Below are 20,856 nucleotides of genomic sequence, written 5' to 3' on the forward strand. Positions count from 1 at the left end.
AAGGATATATTATCTGTCACACCTGACAATAGTAATCAAGATATACTTTATTTTGATACTAGCCCTCGGGTTACAAGTTTAGATGACGAAAAGTTTGTTGAGAAACAGCTAGATTCAATTGCATTAACAAAAGAGTTACAAGTTGTTGCATCTAGACTCAATTCTTTAGGGAACGCTTTCTAACCGTATTCAGGGTTATAATATATTCGTATAATCATGAAAACTGTGATTTGTATTTACATAAATATATATATAATGCATTCTCAATTATACTAGCCTATTAAATCGGAAATTCTATTAGCTTTAGGCCTTTTTGGTGACAGTAAATCACCATCTTCAAGGATATGCTTCTCACCCGATTTCTCTGGAGAAATTGGGATTGGGGTATCCAATTTGTCAGTTGTTTCAACTTGCTTAGCTGGTGAGCCATCATTGCTGTTTTCGGGCTCCGGAAGCTTAGGAACACCTAAAGCTGGCTCTTGGTTATGTCCATTAATTGTGTTACCTTCATCATTTTTCGCATCATTAATCGTACTAGGTATTTCTGAGCCATTCGGTTTCACTTCTTCTAATATCTTGTTCAGTTGATTGGCTTCCTTAGCAAACTGATTATAAATCTCAGGATTTTCTTTTAATATATTCTCTATATCTTTTTTAAAAGTATTAAGGATGTCATTTGCAAAAGGAAATATATCTCTTTTGGCCAATTTTTTTATCTTCCCATTAGGTGATTCAGTTTCAGGAGCTTGAGATGGATTTTTGTCGATCTTATGATCGAAATATAAGTATATCCGAACGTAAATCGCAACAATGGTATCGTCTATTAATGAGGTCGGTCCAAAGCCATTATTGAATTTTTTCATGTCATTTATAGCGTGAAGGAAGCAGAGGTGGATCTTTAATGCGTCAGGAATTCCTCCGTTTTTCATCGACTCAACAAATGATTTAGAATTCAAAATAAATGACTGGTAAGAAAAGGATTGAAGAAAGTTTTCTGTGAAGGATTCTTTAACTTGAAGCAGCGTTCTTATAATTTTGCAGATTGTGGAACATAATGTTTCCCATGCATTATATAATGAGACCATGGTTGAGTTAGAACGACGCAATTTAGGAAGCATTTGTATAAGACTGATCAAATTCAACTCTTTACTCAATAATATAATGTAGAATAGGGAATATTGGTAAGTATAGAAGAAGTGGATCCCGGGCCTTTCGTTCTCTGGTTTCCATATCAGAACCAAAGTTTTGCTAGTAGGCTTGACTGAAACAATGGAAGACATTTCTTCTTTAGCATTTTCAACATCATCAAATTCCTCAAACAAGATTTTGGCTAATCTATAACGAGGTTTATGTTGCCACTTTTTTTTATCGTAGGATATGATCTTTTTTAATGACGCTATCATCAACTTGAAGAATTCTTTTTTATCAAGCTTTGCCTTTTCTTCTTCTGTCAAGGGAACATCTATCACACTATCTTTTGCCATATAGGCGAGTGCGGTTGGGATGTCCATCTTATCTGCCTTGACATATTTGTAAATTAACGAACAACTTCTATAATGTGGCTCAATAATCGGATCAGGTGCATTAGTATGGTTTTTAGCTAATTCTGCTGATCTTTGAATTGACTCCATAACAAGCTGATGAGGCTTATCTAATTTTCTTTGAACCTTTGACAAGTAATAGTAGTTAGTCCATTCAAATGGCTTAGCTCTAATTGCAATATGAAGAGACTGCTGTATAACTTTCAAAACAAGATTCATTTTAACTGGACTTTCGGGAGATACATTAATGAATAAGGCACCAAACTCTCCTTTTACGAAACGTGGGTTTGCTTGAACTTTGAATGCGTGCATGGCCATCGGCTCCATAACAGCACTGTAAGCTTCTTTAGCAAAAGAGGACATAAGCAAGCCAATGACTGGTTTAATCGTCGCACTGGCACCTGGATTCGTCGCACCTATACTAGAAGCTTGGTTTATAGCCATCAAGTAACAAATGAGAGACTTTCTTTGAAGGTTTGCAGTTGTGATTTTACGATCTGCTATAGTCAACTTATCTGATGTCCAAATTAAATCATCTTCAACGAGAAACCCATAAGCTTGCCCTAGGAGGAACCAACTTTCAACTCTATTTGAACAATATATTAAGTCATTCTTTAACAACAGAATTATATGTTCAAGTTCAACAGCTCTGCTTTGCATCGACTTTTTACGGATCTTATAAGAATTGAATATTAGGAGTGCTTGTAGGTAGTATAACCCGTCATGTACCACACTTAGATTATTTTTCGGAGGGTCGAAATCTAACTTTACTAAACCATAAAATGCCTCTTTGAAAAACTTTGGAGTAATAGAAGTGGACTGTAAAAAATATTTGAAGGTTTCATTATTTAAGGTCAAAAAGTCATCCGAATCGAAATCAGGATCTCCAACAACCTCATATAATCCATCGATTAATAGCTTCATATCAGCTTTTGGTGCATATAATAGTGGATTCTTCTTGAAACACAATGGTAAGATAAATCTGACCAAGTCGGCAGTAGAATTTGAATCAAGTTGACCAGTTTGGTTTGTTTTGTGATCAAAAGGAGCAAATGATCCGATATTCACACTATAGTGAAAACGGCATGAAATAAGCTGTATTAATTCCTTTTCTGTAGAGCACTTGAGTCCCAATAAAATCTCTTGCGATAGTCTCAAGAATAATCCATCGGCACCATCGCAAAGGTTTATCAGAGCAAGCATATAATGGAATGATGAAAGTAAATTGTGAATTATCTCCTCGATATTTTTGGTTGTAGACTGGTTATTGCCTTGTGTCTTCATGATGTATTCTCTAAAATATATCGAGAACACACAAATTGTTTGAATATGAATGTCAAAAAGCTTATTGTAAGCTTTGCTAGATTTGCTCTTGACTGAGAGTTTACTTGATGTGATTCGAGATGCATCCTCATGAATAAAATAGAGGGATAGCATCTCAAAAAACTTCAAAAGATTTTTCAAAGTCTTATGCAAGCCAATGATATCTAAGTTAGGAAGATGCCATGAATTATCGGCCAAACGGGTCAAATAAGAATTTAAGTAGTCACCATAAGAGCCTAAGACCTTGAGTAGAATGGGATATCTCGATCCTTTATTTTCCAAGTATGTCTCGCTACTCAAATAAGTTAAAAGAAACTCTAAATTGTTTTCGAATCCATATTGGAATTTGGGGAATTGTTTCTTTTCATCATAATACAGGAATAGAATATTCCAAAGATTAAGTTTCATATCAATAGGATATTTATCTAAGAAGGCTTTGACAGAATTTAAAGAGTCCAGTTCAATTTCGGAACCTTCAATCATTGTCAAAATTTTATCTTGATTATTTCCATTCAATTTTATCTCATTTTTTGAGGATTCATTTGACCTCGAGATCAAGATACTTTCTAATATTTGAATGGCTTCATCATCGGTGTCGTTTGTATAAAGAATTTTGGAGAACATAGATAAAACATAAGCAGTTATTGACTGGTAATTAATCAATTCTATTGATACTTCACAAATATTTTCGTAGTTTGGTAATGGTATCCTAATATCCATCATTTCATATTGGTTAAGAAGAGTCAGCAATTCTTGTAGTTGTATAGCAATGTATCGATTTTCTTCCCAGGCAGTATTTCGTGCTTTTTCCTTGAATATCAAAGCCCATTTATATCTAATATAATAGGATAAGCCATCAATTTTGCATAGTTCATCTAGTGGTAAGAGTGAGAAAATCTGACTTTCAATTAACTCATTCCATTTATTTATCTTATCATTAAATTTAATCATTTCTGTGGTTAAGCTACTTATATTTGCTTTTGTTGACTTGGATTGTGGTTTTTTGCCTTGAGAAGCAATCAAATTATTAACTTGATCAATAATGCCAACATAAGTATCCACTAAAACCTCGAAAATTCCAATTATGAAAGCAAAACATTCTAATGCATTGTTGGGGTTGGGAGTGTTAATTTTCCAATAATTCATTAAAAAGTTTTCTGATTGGATAAGCCATTCTTTTACTTTTTCATATAATTTTTTAGGCCAAATAGTATCACTGATAAGACAAACCCTCTTAGTCACATCCGAATACGAATCGTATAAATGACACCCAAAAAGATGTTCTAAGATAATCATCTTGCAAGTTTCAAGATGGCAAGAAGAATCGGATATGGATTTCAATAAATTCAGAATTATGTCTTGGTTTTCATAGTTTGAAAGTTCAGGTATTGTTTCATCAGATTTGGAAGTATCTTTCTTAGACCCAAAATTACTTAAAACTTCCAATAGTTTAACCTTTTCATCTTCACTTACAGAAGGTGATTCTGAACTTTCAGTGACAAATAGCCCTGAAGTAAACACTCGAGGATTCCAATTATTTATAATCTTAAGAAAATCTTTTATGTAGGGACTGACATTTGCAAAGCTTTCTTGAGCAATTTTTCTAACTTCCTCCAGCTCGTCATCAAGACGGTCATTATTCAAATAAATTTCAGTGATATCACCGACTTTCAAATGTTCTTCTTTGTCATCCAAAAGATTCAAATATTCATTCAATTCTTTTAAAAAAGTGTTTGTATTGAAAAAACTATCTTTTGTTAGTTCAATAATTTGTATTTCATCAGTTATGGAGTCATTTCTAGCCAATCTTTTAGAGGATCTTTGAACTTGAGGTTTATTTGGATTTTTGCGATCTTCATCAGCGTCACCTATAATTTCAACTTTATTTTCGGGTTCCTCAATAGGGTCTTCCTTCTTAAGTTCATTATTTTCTTCTTGAGCATCGAAAAATTCATCATTTTCATCCAAACTTTTGATTTCAGGAATTTTGAAGGTGATTTTTTCAATAGACGATTCTGTAAGGTAGTAAGGATCCAAATCCTTTATTTTAGCTTTGGAAAAATCATGTAGTTTTTCTTTATCTTGATTTTTCTTCAAAAAATCATTGATATCATCGATGATAGATCCCCAGTTTAAAGCTCCCCGTATTGGAATCTCAACCACGTTATTTTTCTTGATGTTTTCAATTTGCTCCAAGAATTCATCCTTAATTGGTTTTAAAAAGAAAAGTCTTTTGTTGACAAACTTCAATTCTTTATCTAGATAACTTTTATCAAGGGGAGTTGATGAATCGTTTAACCTTGATAACAAATGATGATACTTCTTCAAAGCTTTCGAATTGATCGGTAGTAATCCCAAAATATCATCACTTTCGCTTTTCCCACTCAAGGTATATTCCAAAGTAAAACGAATTAGCTTCTTTATATCAAGGTAGATGAAGATATCATATATTGTATTAAGTAGTTTCTCATCAGCGTCTTGGTAAATGAGACATATTATGAAATCATCAATCATGACGTAAAAAAGTTGTTTGAAGAAGTCTTTGAGAGTGACTTCCTCCATATCAGAGACCTCCTCGTCATTACTCTTTCTAGCTATTTCAGATTTTTTATTTTTTTCATCTAGATATATTTCGTTAATGAAATCTTGACCCGATTTCAAGATCTCGTAGTACAAGAAGCCTCTATTTCTGAATACCAAATAACGAAGTGTCTTTACGTTTGGAGATAAGAAACTTAGCTCGTCTGCTATATTATTGGACCCCCCATTTTGAATGCCTTTGATGAAATCTCGTTCTTCAAAGTAGTGGTTTGAGATAACCTCGAGCTTGAAAAGTTCTTTATAGGTAAAATATGCCGATTTCAAGGATCCTGAATCTTGAAGTTTCAATGCCTCTTCAAAAGATTTGAAGGCTTGTTCTATAGCAAGTTCTCGAGTATATTCTTCTTCGAGATCTTTCTTGGAGAAAGAGGAATCTTCATTGAGATTCAATGGTGCAAATGATGACATATCCAGCGAGTGATCAGTGGGTCGTCGGAACTAGTCTCATACGCCAGTAGCAAGTAATCGTACCGATGATTCAACAAAGTATACTAGTTATACTTGATTTTGATATCAAGAAACTTTGAAGCGCTAGTTTTTTGTTTTCTGTAGATTTTGCTGTGTTATTTTTTTTTTTTTCCTTCTACGCAAAACACAATACTTTGATAATGTAATTAATATGTTGCAAAAGACATGAAAATTATATTAAAAAGTCTATGTAGAAATATATAAAACAGTATAAGCCAATGAAGAAACCAGTTCTTCTATTAAAAAACAAAAAAATTGTGAAAATAACCGGAAATATGCCGTGGTTGAAAAAGCAAAAAAGTAACATGAAGCGAATTGAAGGATTTGAAATGTTTAAAGTAGCAGTCGAATCACTTACTCAAGCATGCAGATGAGCAAGAATCAAACATGGTTTGGACTTGTTTCCTCCTTTTCTGCTTGGTCGTAAGTAGTATTTTCGTCACTGTCTACCTTAACCAGATCCAATTCCTTGAAGTTTTTAGCTTCTTTCCTTTCAGCCTTCTCCTTCTTGATAACTTGTCTTCCTCCAGCAAGATACCAAACTATTTGACAAAGGAAGATGCCCATTTCTAGAAATAGAACAATTGCATACAAGACCATACTCATGATATCCATAGTTCCAACAATGATACTAATCATTGAAAGTAAGGCCCCAGCAGAGTCCATTGATAAAAAGAAAAAGTTGATTCCATAGACACGGCCTCTTCTTTTCCATATTTCAAAATACGGGGGTAATAACCCAATGGCCAATAACACCGACGCAACAATCCCAACTACCAACATTGGCCAATGTGTCCCGTGACGATATACCGGACGGAGCCAAAAGATAAACCCAAACTCCAAGCCCAAGGCCACCACCAAGAAGGACCCCACGTATGCAACCAATCTCCATTTGGGAAGCCTGACTGGTGGATAATACAACGTTTGACTCCAGGAAATCGTACAGAATAAGGTAAATAGTTGTGGTTGTATTCTCAAGGGTATGGATCCATCGGTACCAACAAAGTATATCGAAAATGGAATCCCACTCAATGCCCATAAAAACATCATCGAAGGTGGGAGTCCTTCACAGTCTTTGCGTTTATAATTATGAACAATCTGGGGTATCAATTGAATACACCAAAATATGGTACCCATAGTACCGAGCACATTTTCAGCAACTCCGTTATACATCGTCCTTAGATCTGGATGAACTTGAGCTGATCATTAATTATAAAACAGGTGTCTACCGGGGTTTATATAGAAAAAAGTCACTATAAAATTTTCATTCTGATAACTCTGGTGGATGAGTAAAGAATGAAAGATGCGCTGCGCTAACAGAACAAAAAAAAAAAAAAAAATGCGCAAACCTTGTCTATTTCCATCTTGAAAAATTGCGCTATTCACCGATGATTACAAGCTCAGCTTGAGCCAGATACAAATTGGCAGGTCATGAAGCAACTACATGGTGTTGAGGTGGTCCAGTGGGTGGTGTGAGTGGGTTGGACGTTGGTTGGACCGCTGTGCGGCTGAAAAAGGAAACTGTTTGCGCAGGCAAAAATTCCGTCAAAGTCGTATATTATTACTTAAATAGTGTCAGTGGCCCACGGAATCAGCAGTTACTACGTTGGTTAGTCTGAATCGCTGTACTCAAACCCTAGTTCGTTCTCTTCTTGTGCTATTTTGGCCAACTCTTCAGGGTCGAGTTGTTCTTGTTCGTCTAATTCTTCTTCATCAGGCAGTTGTTCGCCAGGAAATTCATTGGGCAATTCACCGGATGATTCATGGGACAGGGGTTGAGCCAGTGGCTGCGGTAACGGTTCTGGCAACGGTTCATTTGGCAGATTTGTCACTTCATCAGGCGATTGATCTTGCGTATCTGGTGCATTCGGTAAAGGTGCATCGTGCAACCATGCGTCAGCTTTGGGTTTAGACTGTTCGTCTGTAACCTCTGTCTGGTGCTCTTCTGGTTTCTCTTCTGGGATTCCTTTCGGCTCTTCTGTAGCTGAAATGGGCGATTTACCATCCTTCAGACTGATTTCTTCGTTCGAAGCTTCGTCAAGGATTTCAGGTGTCTCCTCATCTTCTCTGGGATCATAGACTAGTTCGCCATTTTCGTCCTCTTTGAAGTGGGTATCTGGTATAGTCTGTAGAAAGCTCAAATCTTCTGTGTCTTCGTTTGTACCTTTTGAACGGTGGTTGCTGTCCACGACAAATCCACCTTCTCCATCTTCCTCAGGAGTCCTACCTTCTTCAGGAATAAAACCACCTTCTTCAGGAATAAAACCACCTTCTTCAGGAATAAAACCACCTTCTTCAGGAATGAAACCACCTTCTTCAGGAATGAAACCACCTTCTTCAGAAATCTCACCTCCTTCCTCAGGGATCTCATCCTCCATATCTATATGTGGAACTGGCTCTTTCGCCGCTGCTTCTTGATCTAAGAAAAATCCTCCTTGCTCAAAGTCGTCGTCGCTGGACTCATCATGAACACTGAACTCTTCATCGTCCGTAGTTTCTTTATCGGAATCAATATCGACGTTCTTATTTTCACTATTGGTTTCTTCAGCATCAACCTTACCATGCTGTCTATTTAATCTTTCAGTGATTCTCAATTTGGTTAAAAAGTATTTCCAATTTCTTAATGAATTCAATTCCACATCTTCTCTTTGTCTTGTCTCCTCTTCCTCAACAAGACAATCTAAAACTAAATACATTGCTTCTTCAAACTGCTTATCTATCAAGATTCCCCCTTCCCTTGCAGTAGGCATTCTATTTCCTTTACGATTTTTACCTCCTCCTTTCGATCCAAAATCGAATGCAATGATAGCTTTAGCGTAGTCAATTTCAAGAATGTATTTCGCAGCTCTTTCTGCCATACGCATGGTATATTTCCCTGTAGTCTCGATTATTGCTCCGTTTTCTGGAATCATGGTTGGGGTATATATATCAATATTCTTATAAGCATTTTTAGGTATTTGACCATCAACAATGGGTGGTGGAATATACAATTGAGTTTGAAATTCGGCATAAAGTCTCACAATGTCTTCCTCATCATCATCGTCTCCAAGTTGTATGCTTCCCGCTTTCCTTCGTGTCTTGAACGGTTGGACTCCAATTTTTAAGACCCGTCCTCTCATATACCAAGCCTTTGCTGACCTTAGAAGATAAACATGAGATCTCTTGTATACCGGTATTACTTCACCCTTTTTACTGCCTCTTCCCTTATTACGGAAAGTTCCACACTTACTGGTATCATCCTTGGGATAGATTATCTCATTTTGTCGGAGTTGTGATTCAATAGCATATATTGGATGGTTTTTGAAATCGTTCAAGCTATTTGGCATCCCTTCCGATAAATCTCGATTGTAAAATTCCTTGGACTCGAACACATCAATTTTATTGATGTTATCACGACGCAAGGATGAGTTAGAATATCTTAATAATTGTGTATACCAAAATTGATCTTCATCTGATCTGAAACCTATCCTTTTTTTAACTGTCCTGGCATTGAAGTATTGCGAATACCTTCTAGTAACGTCTTTAATGCCTCCGAGTTTATCATACGCTAGAACGTAAGTGGCTTGATTCGTTGGATCGGTATAAGGAGGTTCAAAACTCGATTTTCTTCTCATTGGAGGTTGTTCGATGATACCTTTTACCACAGGATCTATACTTACCCACTTGCTGTTATATTTGTTCCAAACCTCACACCAAAATACAGGGTAATCAGAATCCGGGAATGTATACTTTTGATTTTTCTGATTGTTTGTCTTTGAAGGTGAATCGTGTGCCACATTTGACCTCATTTTTAAAAGCATGTTTGCTTTGGAGTTATTTGTATTAGCTTTGCGTAGTCTTTCGAGTAAGCTGTCTTTTGAACTAGGAGGTGATTCCTTTTTTGGTTCTGGTGGTGGTGTCGACGATTCTATCGCAGGAAAAGAAGCTACCAGAGTATAATCAGGAGGCTGTAAAGAGAAAACCAAGCGACAATTCAATCCTATAGATCGTAATAAAGCAACAAAGCCTTGCGCCCCAAGATCTCTAGAACCAGTGAAATTACAGACTAACCTTTTGAATCGGTTGAAAGTTATATTATTATCAACATTGTCTTGTTTGATTGAAAGCTCATTCCAGTTTTTCCTAATTAACCCTTTTGATTTAACTCGAAATCTCTTAGAGTACATCTTTAAGATCATTTGGAGACCATCCAAAAACCGTCTTGATTTGACATTATCTAGAACATCAGCGTTATCTTGATCGAGTCTACTCATAATCTGGGGCGATACTAATCTTCTCAAGCTTACAAGTAATTGATAATCATTACACCACCTGTTTCGAATTACCCCATGACAAACCATTAAAACCAAGTATATCTTATGCATTAGTACTCTCTTGTCTCTTTCTTCTTTTGCAATTGGAGTGAACTTCTTTCTTTTAGGTCGTGACTTTTCTTCTTCCGTTTCTGGCTTCAAAGTAACAGTAATTGAATCTTGTGCACTTTCCGTAGGCTCTTCTTCAAAATTGAAATTATAAACTGGTTCGTTATCGTCTTCTTCTTCTGTTCCACCAGCTTCATTATCTATATCTCTAGATTGTTGCTGTTGAGCACTGTTCTCATCTTCCACATCAACATCTTCAAACTCATCTGAGTCCCAACTATCTGAAGCTTCTTGACTTGGTTCTTTATCGGAAATAACGATCACATCAGATTCTGGAGCCTTATTTCTCGATAGTTGCAGCTCTTCTGGTTCTAAAGCTGCAACAGCTCTCTTTCTTCGCTTTTTCGGTCTTCCATCTGTCCCATTTTCCTCGTGACGGTGCTGACGGAGTAATTCTTTATAGAAAGGATCCGACATTGACCTAGTAAACGCGTTGTCTCTATATCAAGCAAATGATGGATTTTTGCATTTGATATCTTGCTTAATAAATGCGCGATAGAACGAACAGAAAAAAAAATCAATATCATCGAGGAATTTTCAGAAAGCAGACCTTTTTAAGCCAATTCCATTCATGAAGTATTGAAATTCTTGTCTGTATCAGCCCAAAGCATGCTCATATAATGAAAACGTTCCTATCTAGCTCACTACGACAGCAGGGCTGGAAATACGGGTTCAAGGCTCGGCCGATATCCATCACTCAAATCAGGAAAAACCATGATGGGACCGATCTTAGCCAAATAAACTTAATGGAACGTACGAAGGATAGAATGCATCGAATATTGAAGTACGATATCACAAGACCGTATAAACGGTATGAGAGTACTCGGATCACATCCAAACCCACGGTAAGACACTTGTTTGTCAAACTCCAGATGGAAGAAGCTATTCATGAAAGAGTTGAAATATCGAATTCAGGACTCAAATCAAGGTTACACCCGGTGGACTGTTTAGAACCTTTGGTTTTCCATATTATGTTGCTACTTGAACGATTTAAGAAACCAAGTCATATTAATAAGTCAGAATTGGATTCTCAGCGAGTAAATGTGCAAGACTCGATTGATGTAGATCAATTCATTAGTGACGATCTAAAGATGAGGTTTGAAAGAGAAACAAATTCCATTTTGAAAGTCAGTATACAATCCATATTGGATTCAATTCATGCTTCTGGTAAGCAAATCGATGAAATCACGATGGAAGTATTCAGTATGGCATTATCTAGTTTTATCAAACTCTCAAAGATATTTTACCTCCAACAATTAACCAAAAGACAAAGGAACACCGTGCTTAATTCACAAATGCCTATTGATCTCAAATACTCAGTTGAGGATGATTTGCTCAGTTGGATGAAGTCGATTGGGGTTAATAACGTTTCAGCAAGTTGTCAAGCATTAACAAACCGGGCAGATATACCAGCATTCGTAACGTCCAATATCATCTTGAGAACCCCCTTATCGGCAAATGAATTGTATTCACAGCTTGATATTTGGTCAAATTTCATTTCGTCTATTCTCACATATTACTCGAAACAAGAAAATCATTTAAGAGATTGTTTGAATAATTTGATATTTTATTGTATTCATCATGATATTAGGAAAATGCCCGAAGTTTTACTTGAATTGCTGAATTTCGTTGATTCAAAAAAGTCCGCTTCGATAAGCATGAGCTTCTTATCACAAAAGATGGTCAATGATCTTATTTGGGAAATGTATTATAATTACTACAGATCAGCTAGAGCAGAGAAAGGACTGTTTGTCAGCAAAATAATTCAATCACAGGAAATATTGGTTAACCTATTGTCTCGAGTGGGAGATCAAAATGATAAGGTACTTTCCAAATTGAATTTAAAGGGATATATGGGCATTGTACTTGCAATTGAAAATGTTTCACTGGAAAAGGCAACCAAGCTTTTCCAAATGGCTGAGGAGAGATTTTTAGTTCCACAAACCATTAATCAAAACACTAATAAAGAACTTACGTGTTATAATTTCGTGAAAATAGCATTACTGAAATCAACCGATGATTTAATGTTTGCATTTAATATGGCTGTTCAAAGACATCCTAATTCTTCAAGCCTTTGGTTGGCTCTTATTCAAAAATTGATTGAATTTGATTTACTTACTGAAGAACGGTGTCAAAAAATCTTGAAACAGTTAGTTGATAAGAAAAATGATATTTTAATCACGAAAGATATGCTTTTACTCTTGTTGAGTTCCATATCTACTTCATCATCGCTATTTCGAATGATAGAAACAATATCAGAAGGGAGCACTAACCCAAAAGACTCTATCCTTTTCAGTGCACATTCCAAGATTCTTTTAGAAAAATATGTCACTCTCCTTTACAAATTACCAAAAAACACCCTTATTACTTTCCCATCTTTTTGGAGCACTGCTGACTCTACCATGGGATCTTCCCGCATCAAAAGCCTTGCAGCTGCAAGATATTTATACGATACATATTTCCCAATAAAGGGACCAAAAATAATCGGGATAATGTTAAATGGAGAAGCCAAACAAGATCCCTCGCAAGTGTATGATCTATACCAAAGAGATTTGTTTGAGAAAAACAACTTTCTTCCTGACGAGTCATGTATATCAGCATTATTAACTGCATCTTCTGCATCAACAAACCATCGACCCATTTTATGGGGTCAATTATACGCACCACAAGTTGCAATTCACGAATTTAAGAAACACGTTGTTTCTGACACCATCGACTTTACCGACTTGGACTCAGCCCATATATACCCGGGTAATCAGTTATGGCAGAAGTACATTGGTTTACTAAGTAAATTCGATTATATTTACGAATTAAGTGAATTGATCCAATGGTGGACTAAGATAAAGTTCACCCCGAACAAGAAAACGTTGTTTTCGCTTCTCCATTCGTTTCCTATAGAGTTTGCCGAACGATACATCATTCACTTCGAGAAAATTAAGAAGGACAGTGTATCCGAGATTACCCTTCCGTCATCAACCAACGGAGAACCGACCAAGCAACCTGAAACGTCTGGTGACTGGCCCTGGCCCACTTTGGCAGAATTCAGACACCATAGAAACAACAAACTGTAAATAGATTTCCATAGACCTTTAATACATAAGTTATTCTTTTTTGCAACAATTAAATAACCGAATATTCACATTTATAGTTCTGGTGTATGGGTGTTTTTTTGCTTCATTCGGAACCAACAGCCAATCACGTTTGAGAAATTCTCAACACCGAAACCGAGAACCCCAGGATTTCCTTCTGAAAAGATCAACTTTTCGTGAATTTACATATAAAAAAAACCAGATCTCTTTTCTGATTTTCATTTGTATTTATCTAGATCATCGATTACAATGTTGAGAGTTCCATCAGTTGCTAGACAATTTCAAGTTAGATCATTATCATCAACACCAAGTCTTTTAAAGGCTGCACACAGAATTGAAACCGATGCTTTCGGTGAAATCGAAGTGGATAATGCTAAATACTATGGTGCCCAAACTGCTAGATCCAAGTCTAATTTTAAAATTGGAGGACCAGCTGCTAGAATGCCAATTCCAATTGTTAGAGCATTTGGTATTTTGAAAAAATCTGCTGCAATTGTTAATGAAGGATATGGTTTAGATCCAAAGATTTCTAAAGCCATTCAACAAGCTGCTACTGAAGTTGCTGAAGGTAAATTGGACGACCATTTCCCATTGGTTGTTTTCCAAACCGGTTCTGGTACCCAATCTAATATGAATGCCAATGAAGTTATTTCAAATCGTGCCATTGAAATCTTAGGAGGAGAATTAGGATCTAAGAAACCAGTTCATCCAAATGATCACTGTAATATGTCCCAATCTTCAAATGATACCTTCCCAACTGTTATGCATATCGCTGCAGTTACTGAAATTTCCAATTCTTTAATTCCAGAATTAACTAAATTACGTGATGCTTTACAAGTCAAATCTGACGAATTTAATCACCTCATTAAAATTGGTAGAACTCATTTACAAGATGCTACTCCTTTAACTTTAGGTCAAGAATTTTCTGGTTATGTTCAACAATTAACCAACGGTATTGAAAGAGTTGAAAAAACTTTACCAAATTTACAATTATTAGCACAAGGTGGTACCGCTGTTGGTACTGGTTTAAATACTAGAAAAGGTTTTGACTCTAAAATTGCTGAAGAAGTTTCTAAATTAACTGGTTTACCATTTAAAACCGCTCCAAATAAATTTGAAGCTTTAGCTGCTCATGATGCTGTTGTTGAAGCTTCTGGTGCTTTAAACACTGTTGCTGTTTCTTTATTCAAAATCGCTAATGATATCAGATACTTAGGTAGTGGTCCAAGATGTGGTTATGGTGAATTAAGTTTACCTGAAAACGAACCTGGTTCTTCTATTATGCCTGGTAAAGTTAACCCAACTCAAAATGAAGCTTTAACCATGGTTGCTGCTCAAGTTATGGGTAACCACACTGCCATTACCTTCTCTGGTGCCTCTGGTCAATTCGAATTAAATGTTTTCAAACCAGTCATGATTGCAAACTTATTATCTTCAATTAGATTAATTGCTGATGGTGCTGCTTCTTTCAGAGAACACTGTGTTGTTGGTATTAAAGCTAACGAAGCTAAAATCTCTCAAATCATGAATGAATCTTTAATGTTGGTTACTGCTTTAAACCCAAAGATTGGTTACGATAATGCTTCTAAAGTTGCTAAAAATGCTCATAAAAAGGGCTTGACTTTGAAACAATCCGCTTTAGAATTGGGTGTCATCAGCGAAGAAGACTTTGAATTCTGGGTCAGACCAGAAAACATGATTGGTCCAAAAGATTAATCAAATCAACTATTCAATTGCTTATTTATATAAGTATATAAAAAGAAAATAGAACAAATATAACGATATTTATGTATGTCACTTTGTTGACTCCGTACACCAGCACCCTCGATTTCCGTGTCTTAACCGAATTCAGAGGGAAAACAAGCGAAAACACTAATGGAAATTTATCAATTAGAGCCAATGATATCGCTATAGGAGATAGTCATCTGAAGCTCATATAAGGAATCGCATTATCTAATGGCACTTTCTAGTATCTTAGAACAGATTAAGAAGAAAGGTCAAATACAAAATAGACAACATCAAAATGGACACAACAATACTACTACGAATAACAATTCATTAAAGCCGTCATCAACAATTAATCGTAATATTCTGCCACCAAGAGAAGTCGATCCTGTTGTTGCTAGGTTGAAAGCTGCCAGAAAAGCTGAACGAGAGAAGAAGGAACAGGAAGCAAGAGAAAAGAAGGGACTTCCACCTAAAAAGGAAAAACCTACTAAACCCAGAAGCAAATCGGTACCTAAGAATGGGACGTCCAATCCAAAATCAATCCCACCTCCAACCCAGCCTATACGTAGACCACCTCCCAAAAAAATGAACTTTACCGAACTCATGAAGAAGGCATCACAGGTTGATCATAGCAAGTTGTCTATAGACATCAAATCCAAGTCCCCTGATGCTTCCTCAACTGCAAGGACCCCCAGGTCTCAAGATTCAAGCCGTGCTAAGAATAATGGCTCAATAAGGCGTGAAATGGCACCTTTGAAAGACTTGAGGGCTAAACCCGGTCTGCGGATTAATGGTAATCCCCAGTCACATAAATACAACTCTAAACCGCCTTCCTCGTCGGTTAGAGCATCACTGGCCCCGGCACCGACACTCCACAAAGCACCAGCTTCGCGAGCACCTATACCTGTTAGACAGCCATCGTCCAAATTACAGGAGAAGCTTAAGGGTAAAACCAAGAGTCCTAATTCAAGCCAAGTTGCCCGTCACAGTGGTGGGGGTAATGACTACGATGAAGAAGCGGAAGATGATGAAGAATTAGATTCGTTTATTGTCGACGATGAAGAAGAATACGAGGCAGAGGACGTGGGAGAAACGGATTATGATCGAGATGAGATCTGGGCAATGTTTAATAGAGGTAAAAAACGTAGTGATTTTGCAAGATACGACGATTACGATTCTGATGATATGGAAGCCACTGGTAATGAAATTTTCGAGGAGGAAATGAAATCAAAGAGAAGAGCAATGGCAGAAGATAAAAGAGAACTCGAGGAAGAACAAAGAAGAGCCGAATTAAAGAAAGCCAAAAGACAACGGTTGCAAAAGTAAGTTCTGTAACATATAAATACATTATTTATTTACTAATTAAATTTGTAATTGCAAAAANATTTGCTAGTGAAGGAGTAGACATTGATAATGAAAAAAAAAAAAAAACACCCAAAAAAAGCAGCGAACAAAAAAAAATTATATGAAAAATGAAAGAACCATCGCAAGACCAAAGGTTTACCAAGAGCAGATCAATGGACAAAGAGTTACTTTCGCGGCTTGATATTAATAGAGTAACGAAGGAAATAAGGAAGGACTCGCTTTCCGTTAAGAACCGGCTTCAATCGATCCTTTACGACTCCAAGTACATTGCATCACTAGAACTTGAAGATGTTCCATTGATACCTAATGAAAGATGTGGGTTGTGGTATGTCAGACCAGCCGCAAGGGCCGGATCATCGTATTTCAAGTCCACGGATGGACACACGAATAATTGGAATTTTTCATTTAGGAGGTTAAACTTACATTTGTTGACTATCTTGTCGCAATCACCAACAAAGAAGATTGCCATCATCGACTCTACCAGAAAGGGGAAACTCATGCCTGATGCGTTACTGAAAACCATACCTATATGGTGTGCGGTATTGACTTGTCTCTTGTACGAAGGTATTAGTGAGAATGAGGTAGCCGATGATCTTGATATGGATAGACAAGATCTCGCCGATTTAATGAAGAACAATTGGTTGAGAACTCCCGAGGAAATGGTAAGTAGAAATGAGCATAATGAAATTGTGAAACGGATACCAGGGTTCCTTAAGGAATTGAAAAGCTTGAAATTAGTGACCCAAGAGCAGTTGATTAATAAGTTGGGTTCTCAGAAACCAATTATACCTAGTTGGAAGTATCCCAAGAATACAGAAGAACCATTTTACTTTGGACAAAGTGCCAACGGGCATTTCATAATTGAGTGTATAACTGCATCTAAGAAGACTGGGAACTCTGGATCAAACGTAATGGTAAGACGTAATGATAAAGTCACTAGTTGGTTTTATGTACAAGGAGCTGCAGATGACCATGAGCTATGGGTTCCAAAAGATATGACCCATTTGGATGCCAATGGGTTCTGGGAAATGCTTACCGATGGGATCATCGATAAGGATACTGGATACATATACGATTGGATGAACGACCAAGAGGTGATCAGCCGAATGAAAACAATTGAAACCGCAACGATCGAAGAAGACTTGGACGTTCATTTAGTCAAAAATGAATACAATAATACCGGGATTTATTTTGGCAAAATTGCAAAAAATATCAGTGTCGAGACATTGCAACCATACAAGGTTTCGCAATTAGTAATTATGAGCGAGCATTATCAAATGAACGGAGAATCATCAAGAATCAAGTACCAATACTTTAAAATTGAATCTTCTAAGAAAGGATCCAAGAAATTAAGAGACGTCATACCCAAAGTGCTAAGTAACCTTGACTTAGACCAACCAGTGATGATTTTGTGTGATTCAGGTAAAGACATTTGTGTTGGCTTATTATTAGTTATACTAAGTATTAATTATAACACAAATTGGACAACACCAAAATCCGAATCGAATCATATTAATAAAGATGCCATCAAGCAGCATCTAGTTCAAATTAACGAGATCCACCAGGTGAACCCCAGTCGTAATACCTTGCAAAGTGTCAATAGTTTTGTTATGTGAAGTGATGTAAAGGGACTCTTCATAAGTTTTTTCACAACCATTTTGACAGATAACAGTATGGAACCATGAGATGGGCTTATATCTCCGACCATCAAAAAAGGTTTCGCACTTAAAGATAATGCTCCACGGATAAAGAAAAGAAAAAAATTAAGTACTTAAGAAGAGAAAATTTTCACTAATTTCCAGTTTTTAACATCAATATATATAGCCAGAATGTCAGTCACTAGAAGAATTCTTTGTTTACCAGGATATTTGCAAAACGGGAAAGTTTTTGCTGAAAAATCCTCTGGGATTAGAAAATTGCTCACCAAAAAATTGGGATTTGAATTAGATTATGTTGATCCACCAATCAAAATCAATACCAAGGAGGAATTACCGTTCAAATTGGGTGAAACCGAGGAAGAGCAAGCCAGTAAGTGGGATGCTATAGTCGAGCAAGATTTGAATAGATGTTGGTGGGTTCATAAGGATCCAGGTACTTATGAAGGATTTGATGAAGCATTAAATTATGTCATTGAACAGATTAAAACCAAAGGACCATACGATGGGATCATTGGGTTTTCCCAAGGTGCAGCCATGGCCGCCATTGTCACCAACAAAGTGAAAGAATTAGTGCCAAATCATGAACATTTCAAGATTGGGGTATTTTTTTCCGGATTTGTCTTTACTGAACCAGTTAACAGTGAAGACATAATGGTTAATTTAAACCATTCAATTGAAAATGTGAAAGAGTATCAAGAAAAAGTTAAAGTGGTGCCAGAATTCGTTGATAGATTCACTTTACCGAAATGTGAAACCAGAATCCTTAACATTTATGGATCTAGCGATAACACCGTTCCTGGCATCAGATCCGAATATCTTTCTACATTCTATCCACAAGAACAATTACAAGAGTTCAAGCACGAAGGGGGCCACTTTTTGCCCAACAAAAAGAACTTCCTCAACCCAATCATTGAAGTTTTCAAAGAAGTTTTCGATATAAAATCTAATTTATAGATTGTATATAGACGTAATAAATGGCCAGGACACCCAAACACCACCGTAATCACCGGCGTATGTCGCGCGCGTACCAGAAATCAATTGAATATAAAGAAAAAAAAGAAAAAGAAAAAAAAAAAAACCTACTGCTGAACGTAGGTCTGAACATTACTATGGCTGAACAAAAGTACGAAGGAGCCGATTTGTCGGACCTGTTTTCGAGAAGAGGAGACTCTGCGCCCACCGGTCAGCCGTCAAGTGTGTACGGAGAGGAGCAGCAACAACGACCAGCATGGATGAAACTGGAGAAGAATAAGCTCTACGATAAGTATGGAACCAAGCAAACCACCAGGGAAGATACCAGAGATGATCGGTATAGTAAATACGGGGTGCAAGATAACAAACGGGTTAGACGAGAGGAGGAAGAGGAGGAATTGAAACGACAAAAAATCGATTATCAAACATTTCAAAGCCGAATTGATAAAGAAAAAGATATTAATAGTATAGTGAGAAGTCACTATAATCAGCGAACCTATCAATCCAAATTACAAGGATCGCGAACCAAATCCCCCATATATAAATTGAGAAATTTCAATAACGCCATTAAATATATTATGTTGGGGAATTTTTTCCCAACTAAACGAGAAGCAGGACCCCGAACAGTACTTGATCTATGTTGTGGTAAAGGAGGAGATTTGAATAAGTGTGAATTTATATCAGTTGATCAATATATTGGGATAGACATATCCGATGCATCGATTAGTGAAGCTTTTAGCAGGTATCTGCAGAATCGGGCCAGATTTATACCGCAAAATGAAGAAAGTAAAAAGCAAAGAAATAGTAAAAAATATAATTTTGAAGCTTGTTTTGCTACTGGAGATTGTTTTACTAATAGCATTCCGGAGATCTTAGAGCCTAATTTCCCCGGAATAATAGAAAACATGTTCCCGGTTGACTGTGTTAGTATTCAATTTGCAATGCATTATGCATTTGAAACCGAAGAAAAAGTTAAAACCCTATTAAATAATATTACTAAATCACTAAAACCGGGAGGTACATTTGTGGGAACAATACCTTCTTCGGACTTTATCAAAGATAAAATATTGAAAAAAAATTTTATTGACGGGGAAACAGGTTGCAAATTTGGTAATAAATTGTATTCGGTTACATTTGAAAAGCCGCCACCTGCCGATGGTATTTTCAGGCCTCCATTCGGCAATAAATACGTGTATTATTTGAAGGATGCAATTGATGCGATTCCCGAATACGTGGTTCCCTTTGAATACTTTAGATCTTTATGTGAAGATTTTGGTTTAGTATTAAAGTATAAAAAGAATTTCATTGATATTTTCAATCAAGAAATCCCCAAGTATTTCAGTAAGTTGAATAAGAACTTAGTAGAAGGAATGAAGAGAAGTGATGGGAAATACGGCGCAGAAGGTGACGAAAAGGAAGCAGTTGGATTCTACATTGGTTTCGTATTCGAAAAACTTGGTTAAACCCTGAAAATAAGTAAATAAGATAAAGACAACAACCAAAACCAAAAAAAAATAATTAAAAAAAATAAATAAAAAAATAAATAAAAAATTAGATAATACTTTGTGCTTTAAAAATCTGTAAGGAAAAAAGAAACTTTATTCATATGCCCGAGGATAATATTTGAATATACGAAAGAAAAATAAAAGAAAATAAAATTTGTATTCATGCCGAAAAAACTATTTTTTAA

General features: G+C 36.3%; 9 protein-coding genes across 9 annotated transcripts; 6 read left to right on the forward strand and 3 right to left on the reverse strand.

The window, feature by feature from the left end:
- Positions 1 to 190: 190 nt before the first annotated feature.
- HYPBUDRAFT_141352 (uncharacterized protein) lies at positions 191 to 5,426 on the reverse strand (the record flags this gene model as incomplete). Its single annotated transcript, XM_020219787.1, has 3 exons — positions 191 to 3,361; positions 3,428 to 4,453; positions 4,496 to 5,426. The coding sequence occupies 3 exons, from the start codon at positions 5,424 to 5,426 to the stop codon at positions 273 to 275; spliced, it is 5,046 nt and encodes a 1,681-aa protein (XP_020075737.1). The 3' UTR covers positions 191 to 272.
- A 697-nt stretch (positions 5,427 to 6,123) lies between these two features.
- On the reverse strand, positions 6,124 to 7,154 carry HYPBUDRAFT_153405 (uncharacterized protein). The gene has a single exon (XM_020221530.1). The coding sequence runs from the start codon at positions 7,104 to 7,106 to the stop codon at positions 6,315 to 6,317; it is 792 nt and encodes a 263-aa protein (XP_020075738.1). The 5' UTR covers positions 7,107 to 7,154; the 3' UTR covers positions 6,124 to 6,314.
- Positions 7,155 to 8,503: 1,349 nt separating this feature from the next.
- Positions 8,504 to 10,330, reverse strand: HYPBUDRAFT_99594 (uncharacterized protein; the record flags this gene model as incomplete). The annotated part of the gene is made up of 1 exon (XM_020224038.1): positions 8,504 to 10,330. A coding segment is annotated over one exon (1,827 nt), but the record flags the coding sequence as incomplete, so codon positions are not given.
- Positions 10,331 to 11,100: 770 nt separating this feature from the next.
- Positions 11,101 to 13,425, forward strand: HYPBUDRAFT_110739 (uncharacterized protein; the record flags this gene model as incomplete). The annotated part of the gene is made up of 1 exon (XM_020218779.1): positions 11,101 to 13,425. The coding sequence occupies one exon, from the start codon at positions 11,101 to 11,103 to the stop codon at positions 13,423 to 13,425; it is 2,325 nt and encodes a 774-aa protein (XP_020075740.1).
- Positions 13,426 to 13,635: 210 nt separating this feature from the next.
- On the forward strand, positions 13,636 to 15,224 carry FUM12 (Fum12p). Its single transcript, XM_020221531.1, has one exon. It carries the CDS (start codon positions 13,693 to 13,695, stop codon positions 15,157 to 15,159), a length of 1,467 nt encoding a protein of 488 aa, XP_020075741.1. The 5' UTR covers positions 13,636 to 13,692; the 3' UTR covers positions 15,160 to 15,224.
- Positions 15,225 to 15,368: 144 nt separating this feature from the next.
- On the forward strand, positions 15,369 to 16,515 carry HYPBUDRAFT_153408 (uncharacterized protein). The gene has a single exon (XM_020221532.1). The coding sequence runs from the start codon at positions 15,400 to 15,402 to the stop codon at positions 16,495 to 16,497; it is 1,098 nt and encodes a 365-aa protein (XP_020075742.1). The 5' UTR covers positions 15,369 to 15,399; the 3' UTR covers positions 16,498 to 16,515.
- A 203-nt stretch (positions 16,516 to 16,718) lies between these two features.
- On the forward strand, positions 16,719 to 18,152 carry RIT1 (tRNA A64-2'-O-ribosylphosphate transferase; the record flags this gene model as incomplete). The annotated part of the gene is made up of 2 exons (XM_020223877.2): positions 16,719 to 17,117; positions 17,169 to 18,152. Coding segments are annotated over 2 exons (1,383 nt in total), but the record flags the coding sequence as incomplete, so codon positions are not given.
- Positions 18,153 to 18,365: 213 nt separating this feature from the next.
- On the forward strand, positions 18,366 to 19,148 carry HYPBUDRAFT_149517 (putative serine hydrolase; the record flags this gene model as incomplete). Its single annotated transcript, XM_020220213.1, has 1 exon — positions 18,366 to 19,148. The coding sequence occupies one exon, from the start codon at positions 18,366 to 18,368 to the stop codon at positions 19,146 to 19,148; it is 783 nt and encodes a 260-aa protein (XP_020075744.1).
- Positions 19,149 to 19,287: 139 nt separating this feature from the next.
- ABD1 (mRNA (guanine-N7)-methyltransferase) lies at positions 19,288 to 20,695 on the forward strand. The gene has a single exon (XM_020221533.1). It carries the CDS (start codon positions 19,304 to 19,306, stop codon positions 20,627 to 20,629), a length of 1,326 nt encoding a protein of 441 aa, XP_020075745.1. The 5' UTR covers positions 19,288 to 19,303; the 3' UTR covers positions 20,630 to 20,695.
- Positions 20,696 to 20,856: the final 161 nt, after the last annotated feature.

The sequence above is a fragment of the Hyphopichia burtonii genome (assembly GCF_001661395.1).
Source record: "Hyphopichia burtonii NRRL Y-1933 unplaced genomic scaffold HYPBUscaffold_5, whole genome shotgun sequence".
Lineage (NCBI taxonomy): Eukaryota > Fungi > Ascomycota > Pichiomycetes > Serinales > Debaryomycetaceae > Hyphopichia > Hyphopichia burtonii.